Source organism: Corvus hawaiiensis, chromosome 8, assembly GCF_020740725.1.
Source record: "Corvus hawaiiensis isolate bCorHaw1 chromosome 8, bCorHaw1.pri.cur, whole genome shotgun sequence".
Lineage (NCBI taxonomy): Eukaryota > Metazoa > Chordata > Aves > Passeriformes > Corvidae > Corvus > Corvus hawaiiensis.
In genome coordinates, this window is record NC_063220.1 from 10,090,183 (window position 1) to 10,097,651 (window position 7,469).

Consider the following 7,469-nt stretch of genomic DNA (forward strand, 5'->3'; position numbering starts at 1 on the left):
TTTCCAAGGGAAAAGCCACTTCCTCCCTAGGAAAGTGCATTCAAGTCTAAGTAGCCCTGGGTTCACCAGCTTTTCACATGCCTCACGTTGCTCTGGGACCTGGGAGCTGCTCGAGTGCTGTAGGTCTGTGCCTGCAGGTGATACAAGGCATCTCCTACCATTCTACCTGTTTCCTTTGGCTCTCATGGAAGTCTTCTAAAACTGGCTGGCACCAGTACTGTGGTATGGTGTGGCTCGGATTTCATTTACACTGCATGTTGTTTCATGCCTTCAGAGATCCGTGGAGATTAGTACCAGGCTGACTGGAATGGCACGGTGCATAGGAATGTGACTGCAGCCCAAGTTTTTGTCTGCTGAACTTCATACAAGGGCATATCCTGACTCCATTCCACATAAAAGAAGGATCAGGCTTCCACTTCCCCCTTGTCCTCTCTGATCTTCCAGTTCTCAGCAGCCACAACAGAGTGACAGTGTAGCCTCTCCTGAGAGAGAGCCTGACCACAACCAGTTCTGAACCGTATCATTTCTAGCTGATAAAGGTGTGAAGCTAAAGGAAGGAGGCTCCCACAGTAGCCAAGAAAGGGGAAAGGTCTCTGGGAGTGGTGGCTCCAGCAAGGCAGAACAACTTTATTACAAGTTTTTTTGAGATTGCTGTAAACAACTCACCTGTGTCCTGAAAGTGGCTGGGAGTGGCAGCACGTCCATGCTGAGCTCTGTGAAACAGCAGCCCCTGCCCAGGCACGTATCTCTGCCAGCAGGTTAACCCAGGCCACAGGCACAAGCAGTTTTCCTTGGGATTACAGCTTGTCACTGCTGCAAGCTCTGCTGCCTGAAATGTGGAAGGAGATGAAGATCAGCTGAATAGGAGAGTCTCCAGGAAAACAAACAAACAAACACAACCCTTGTTCGCATCCTCACAATCAGAAAGATATTCTTTAAAAGTGACCCAGGAAGAAAAAGTTGAATTTGAATAAAATATTTGCCTGTTGGTCTTAATAGCTGCAGCTCTGCTATTTTCTCTTCCTCTTCCAGAGTGCCAGCAGAGATTGAGTGCTGGAGTCAGGGATGTATTTCCTGAAGGGTGACAAATAGCAATAAAGCCTAAAGTCAATTCCACATTGAAATTCTTACATAAATTGTTCCTTCCTGAAGAAAAGAGATGGATGAAAAATATAATCAGAAAGTAATATGAAATAAGTAATCCTACAGTTCAGTTACAGGAAGTGAAAAGAACAACCCCAACAATCGGTCAGGGAGCCAGGCATTACAGGGAGTACACCTATAAAGGGAGGTTTCAGCTGAGGATTTCTAAATGAAACTGTGAAAACTAAATCATTCAGGTGCAGATAGATCTTCCAAAAGGAGATAATGAAACTCCTTCTGCCCAGAGCCATGAAAACTAGAGCAGAGTGAGTGCCAGCAACCCTAACATTTATGATTATTGTGGTATTACACAGGAGCCTTGATCTTTGGCGGGGGGGAGGGCAAGGGGGGGAATTGTACAAGAAGAGTGTTCTCATTCAGAGGCTGAAAGCCAAGTGTAAGACCAGAAAAATGACACATATTTGTCACAGGCACAGGGAGCATGAGGAGAGAAAAGCAGTCAGAGTGCTGCCAAGCTTTTTTTATAGGCCATACGCACAAGGAGAGTGTTGGAGAGAGCTCAGAAAGATTATTTTTTCAACACACATTATTAAGAGCCTGGTTGCAAGGCTGGGAGGAAGCACAGAGATGTTTGAAATGGCAGCAAGTAGGCAGTGGAACTGGTCATCACAAGCTGATCTCAGGAAAAGAGCTGATATCCCAGTAATAGTCTGGAACAGATGAACAGGGATGGGCTAGGGAAAGACGGATCTTGAAGAGGAAGGAGCGACACAGAGCAAAGGGCTAAGAACAGTCCTGCATTGTGAGGACAAGGGCTTGGTTATCCAAGAGTTTTCTTTCCCTCTCTTGTTTCTCAGGGGGAGGAGTGGTGTTTCAAGGGAGAATAATACAGTCATTTGACTGTGTTAAGAGATTTATGATTTGACTTTACCATGTGTTAAAATATTGATTCTCTTTCTAACATATGCTTGAGATAGTGACAATAGCTTTTCTATATAGAAGACTGACTTCTGCAAACAAAAGGTGGGACTTCATAGTAGGATGCAGCAAGGATGGGTAAAAACAAAGCGATGTAAGTGAAGCACAAGTCTCAATTTTCTTCCACTCAATTAAATAAAGATAGCAAGAGAGACACTGAGCAGTGTGTGGCAGTGAGAAGCTGGAACAATTAAACAATAATCTGACAGACGGTGCACTTACGGGCAATTACAGCAAGCCTCTGCTGGCACTTCAGGGCACGAGGCCAAAGACTTGAGCGATTCAAACCCCACGAGCAGAGCAGTAACCTCCTAGAAATGCCAGTGTAGAGCATTTGGCTTAGGAGACCAGAATGGGACTTACATGGAGCCAGGTCTCTGCATTTACCAGGTGTTAGCAGGAAGAGTGGCCTGTCAAAAAGCTGTTTCTGTGTCCCTTGGATAATGCATTACCAGGCACGTCTCTTTGCCTTTTGCATACAGCTTGAGGATCCCACTGCATCAAACAACAAACTTAAAATAAGTATATTCAGAAAGCTCAACTAAAAGAAATCATTTGTCTGTCAACTCCCTTTCAAAATAAGGACTGGGTTACACACCAAGCTATCAAGCTTCAGGCTCTGAAGGCATTTGGGACTCCCGCAGGAGCCACACCAGGCTTTCTGTTCCCCGCCTTACCCCACCCAGTAAACCCAAACCACCTTCCTCCTGTCTCTGAAGCTGGGCTCTGTGTCCCATGGTACCTACCACTCAGCAGCTTCAGGGACAATTGCATGAAATCTGCAGGTGTGTGTCTGAAAGCACTGGGATGCATTGTTCAACAAATGCTGCCACACTGCATTTCTGATCTTGTCAGCACACAGAGAGGTGAAACAAGCTCTAGATTTTTAGAAAAAAAGAAAAGAGGGAGAGATCCAAGTGGAAAGCAAACACAGATCAGGTGCTGTTAAAAGCTTCTTAAACCGTCAACAAAATATTTACTTAAACTCAGAACAGAAAGTCACCTTCAAGATGGGTAGTTCTCATCAAAGTGGCTTTATTTTTAAACACTCCATGTCTGGAGCTACATGATTATACAGGACTCTGAACCAAATTTTTGCTTTTTAAAGTAAGGACTTGATTCCAGACTTTCTTGTCATATGGAAAACATGAACTTGAAAGGCTCAAAAAGCAGAAGGAAAATAAAAAGCATTTAAAATGTATAAAGACAAAAACCAAGCCTCATAAATAAATGGGACTGGCAACATTGCTTCACCTAAATGCTCTTTTCTTCTACTTAGTAGGAGATGTTTCTCAAGACTTGAAATAAGTGTTGTTTTGTATCTGCAGGGCTTTCAGCAAGTGGCTGCCAAATTACGAAACCCTCTGGATTCCAGCAATGCACATCTCTGCTGTCTGCTGCACTCGGAGTATCTGGGAACAAGAGGAGGAAAACAAGCTTATCATTTATAAAATTATTGCTGGTTTTGTGGTTGTGAGGCTCTCTGCAGTGCACAAGAATAACTTGTTTGTGACATCAGTAAAATAAGGATGTGCAACCTAGAGCACGTTGTCCTCTCCATGGATACCACACTTACGCTTTCTCAAATAACACTGGGTTTCATCCCAAGGTTGAGTCTCAGGACTCTGGGAAGCTTCGTGTCATGGGGACACAACTTGAGACCTGGGCACAAGGACAGCCTTGTTCTGACTTCTCCAGCCTTGTGGAGTGGCACCAAGATAATGCACTGACTCAGCACAGTCCCATTGCAAGTGCACGGTGCTTTTACCCATGGAAGGGGTTTGGCAAACAACTTCCTAGATATTCCTGGCAACTGGAAAGGCCCATGAGAGAAATGAATGGGTGCTTGAGCATATGTCGACCCCAAAGGCCAAAAAGATTAAAAAATGGAGTATAACTATGCTTTCTTTAGGAGAAGAGATTGGATTTCTCATCTGTAACTGGAAAACTCACAACTTTTCTTGTTTCTCTTCCAACTAAACAAGGGGACTTAGGTCCTCTATGAAATGCTTTTCCCTCCTCTTAACTATAGCCAACACTGTTCCAGTGAATAAATACCAGCCTTACTCAAAACTAAACCCAGTCTTGTTTTTAAGGCGCTTTGAAAAGTAGGACATTAAGCTGCGTGCCCATGCCTCCCTCCCCTCTCTCATCCAGATCTCCCAGTCATGAAGGTGGTAACTATGATTTTTTTCCCAGGAAAGGAGAAAAAGGAAGGAGGCATCTTAAAAACAGACTTACTAGAAACTGTTGAAAACAACCTTCACAATCACGCCTGTCCCAGTGCTATCAGCTTTCTAGATAGGCTGCCAAGCTGGCATTTGAGTAGCTAAGAAAATAGATCTAGTACAGGATGCCAGACTCCTCAGTCACGAAAATGCTCAAGTAACAAACTCAGTTGACCATTGTTTCTTATCACCAAGCAAACAAACCCCGTTGGCAGGAAAACTGCTATTGGAAAATGATTCCCTGCACGACTGAGATGGACTCCAAATGCCAGTGCTCACATAATGCTGGACTCCAGGTGGCCATTGGCACTGTGAAGGACACTGGCAAAAAAACCTGGCCTGCAATTTGATTTCAACATCTTGCTTTCAGCTCGTTTCTGTTGCTCTGCAGGCCATATTTGTTACCACAGGAATAACTCCTGCTTTCACAGTGCAAAAATTTCAGTCATAACTGGGTATCTTTTATGTTCATTTTTAGCCAGAGCCATCTCTAAGATGCTGGATCAGTTCTTAAAAACAAACTAACAACTACCAAATTACTGATCTGCAAATTGTACTGTTTTAAATGCACTGGTTTACAACACATCCATCACAAAGCAGTGCCTCATCCTTTCACTTCCAGTCAGCACAAAATACTGATTGGCACATGGAAAAGCACATCAGACAAAGGAGCTTTTCCCACTGAAATCAGTGGGAATGCTTCTGAGCACTTCAAAGGGTAGAGAAGGATGTCCCCAGCAAGCACATCCATTTTACAGCCTCATCAACAGAAATCTTCTGACCTGAAAGTGGAATATGTGAGTAAGAACAAAAAGCACTCATTTCTGTGCTGCCCAGGACCAGCCCAGGAGTGTTATCTTTGGCCAGCGCCACAAAAGGCAGGAAAGAGGAGCCCTGCTCTCACCCTCCGTGGGTTCTGCTGGCCTCCAACCCAGCATCAGGCGAGGCTTCCAGCACAGTGGAACCGGGCTACCTGAGGGACTGTCAGCTTCCTACTCTAAGTTTCTTAGAGGAAAAAGGAAATAGTTCTGGAACAATGCAGACAGAGGCTTTAAATAACTATCAGAGGTGCCACTTACTGGAAACTAAAAGTTTTATCACTGCTCTCCCAGCAAACCTTGGATCCCACAGCTGACAGGTCCACCTGAGCTAGCAGAAGGAAGCACGCAGACAGCCACCATCAAGGCAGAATGGAAAAGAATTATCAGCAAAGATTATTTTCTCCCTCATTTTACTCATCCACGGCCAGTCCCTGTGCAAAGCGAGAAGCCAGATCTCAATCCCAGAACACGGAAAGGAGCCGTCCCCGCCTGCCCAGGCCAGGTTAGCAGGATTACCAGCCTGAACTGCCAATCCCCAGGCACACAGGGTGTGCAGGGCACACAGGCAAGCTCATCAGCAAACTCTAAAATTACAACACATCCCGGAATCGGGGCTTGCTGGGGCATCGCCAAGGCACAGGACAGGTGAATCCCTCTCCACCGATCCCGCGTCACACGCGGCTCCCCGCGGGGGTTTCCCAGGGAAGCTGCTCCCGGTGGCAAAGATCCTCCAAAAGGCGGACCCCTGTGGGGGGCGTGGGGGATCTGGGTGCACTGGCCCGTCAGGTTCGGCAACATTTAAGCTCTCAGTGTTTAAAAAGACACCGGCTTTTACTGCTGTTTACATGTCAAACAGCAGCATGATTCACATCGTGAATCCCGAGGCGCTGCCTGGAAACGAAAACCGGGACGCGTACGCCCTGGCCACGCCCGTCTGTTGGACGGTGTCTGCTGGGGATTTTATTTACAGAAGCAGAAAATAAACCAAAAGCGCCCCAAAGCCTGAGTTCCGCGGTGGGCCCCGGCAGGCGGGCAGGCAGCGGCTCGCCAGGGCCAGGCAGGCCCACGCAGGTGGAATGGCTCCGCCCCAGCGCAGAGCCCGGCGCAGCCAAGGCGGGGGGCGGCACCCCGGGATCCCGGGACCGGGATAGCCCCGGGGGAGCCGCTCCCGCCCCGCCCGGGGCTGCCCAGGCGCAGCGCCACGCCAAGGACTACAGTTCCCAACGCGCATTGTGGCCGGAGCCCCGTTCGGCCTACCACTCCCAGCATGCACCGGGGACACGACCGGAGTGCATGGGCGGGGCGCCGCGCAGTGGAAGCTGGGAGCTGTAGTTGTCCCCGGGGGCGGTGCCGTGCCGGAGCCGCCATGCCGGAGGGGACGGGAGCGCTCCGGGAGGTGCTGCCCAAGCAAGGTAGCGGCGGCGAGCACTGCCCGGCCCGGCCCGGCCCGGCGCGGCGCGGCGCTCGCTCACGGCCCTTTTCTCTCTTTGCAGGGCAGCTGTCGGTGGAGGACACGGCTGCCATGGTGCTGTGCAAGCCCAAGATCCTGCCCCTCAAGTCGGTGTCGCTGGAGAAGCTGGAGAAGCTGCAGCGGGCGGCGCTGGAGGCGGCCCAGGCGCCCGAGGCGGCCCCGCCGCCGTCCGCGGGGGCCGCACCGCCTCGGCAGTAGCGCGGGGAGGGTCGCGCCCGGCGGCACCCGCGATCGGAGGTACCGCTGTGTAACGGGGCTGCGGATTAAAGCGCGGCCTGAACGCAGCCGGTGCTGCCGGGCTGGGAGGGGAGGCCACGCGTCGGGCGCTGTTGGTGTAGAAGTTGCGCTGGTTGCTGCCCAGGCGATGTTTTAAACGCGTCTAAATTTAGAGGTACCAGAGCCCCTCGGACTGCGGGAGGAGGGCGAGTTACACAACCCCACTGCTCCAAGCCGGGCTTACCAAACCCGCTCGAGCACTGAAGCGCTTGGCTCCTAAAGCACAGAGTATTCCCGGCCCTGGAACGGCTATTCCCAGCATTTTGGAACACTTGAAATCTTGACATGAAACTGAAAAACAAAGGAGAGGCTCCACCGTGTTCCTGTAAGCGAGTTCCCTTAGGTCCATCTTGTTCTTGAGCAAGGGCTTGGCAAAGCTGTGCTGCAAAGACACGTTCACAGTATCTCTGCCAGCCTAGACGCTCCTACGCAAGTCAGTTGTGTTTTCCAAAACAGATCTCGTAAATACTTATTTAACCACGAGCTTAATTACTCTGTGCTCTCCTCCTGACGGCAATACCAAAGGGCAGCGTTAGATGTACTGCTTAATTTGTTCTGTGTAAAATAAATAAAAAGGAGGCAGAAACAAGA

The 7,469-nt window shown here is 49.0% G+C and overlaps 1 protein-coding gene and 1 long non-coding RNA gene across 2 annotated transcripts; one reads left to right on the forward strand and one right to left on the reverse strand.

Annotated features, from left to right (window-relative positions):
- Positions 1-1,589: 1,589 nt before the first annotated feature.
- Positions 1,590-6,362, reverse strand: LOC125329322. The gene is made up of 3 exons (XR_007205124.1): positions 5,977-6,362; positions 2,829-3,494; positions 1,590-2,577 (listed from the first exon to the last, which is right to left on the reverse strand). It is a non-coding gene; the product is annotated as an uncharacterized LOC125329322 (long non-coding RNA).
- Positions 6,363-6,433: 71 nt separating this feature from the next.
- Positions 6,434-7,469, forward strand: BBIP1 (BBSome interacting protein 1). Its single transcript, XM_048311089.1, has 2 exons — positions 6,434-6,543; positions 6,625-7,469. Exons 1-2 carry the CDS (start codon positions 6,498-6,500, stop codon positions 6,798-6,800), a joined length of 222 nt encoding a protein of 73 aa, XP_048167046.1. The 5' UTR covers positions 6,434-6,497; the 3' UTR covers positions 6,801-7,469.

Excerpts from the sequence above, each read along its gene's own strand:
- BBIP1 (XM_048311089.1), top strand. The coding sequence starts at position 6,498 with ATGCCGGAGGGGACGGGAGCGCTCCGGGAGGTGCTGCCCAAGCAAG. Across the intron at positions 6,544-6,624 it reads GGAGGTGCTGCCCAAGCAAG|GGCAGCTGTCGGTGGAGGAC; the intron begins GTAGCGGCGGCG and ends CTCTCTTTGCAG.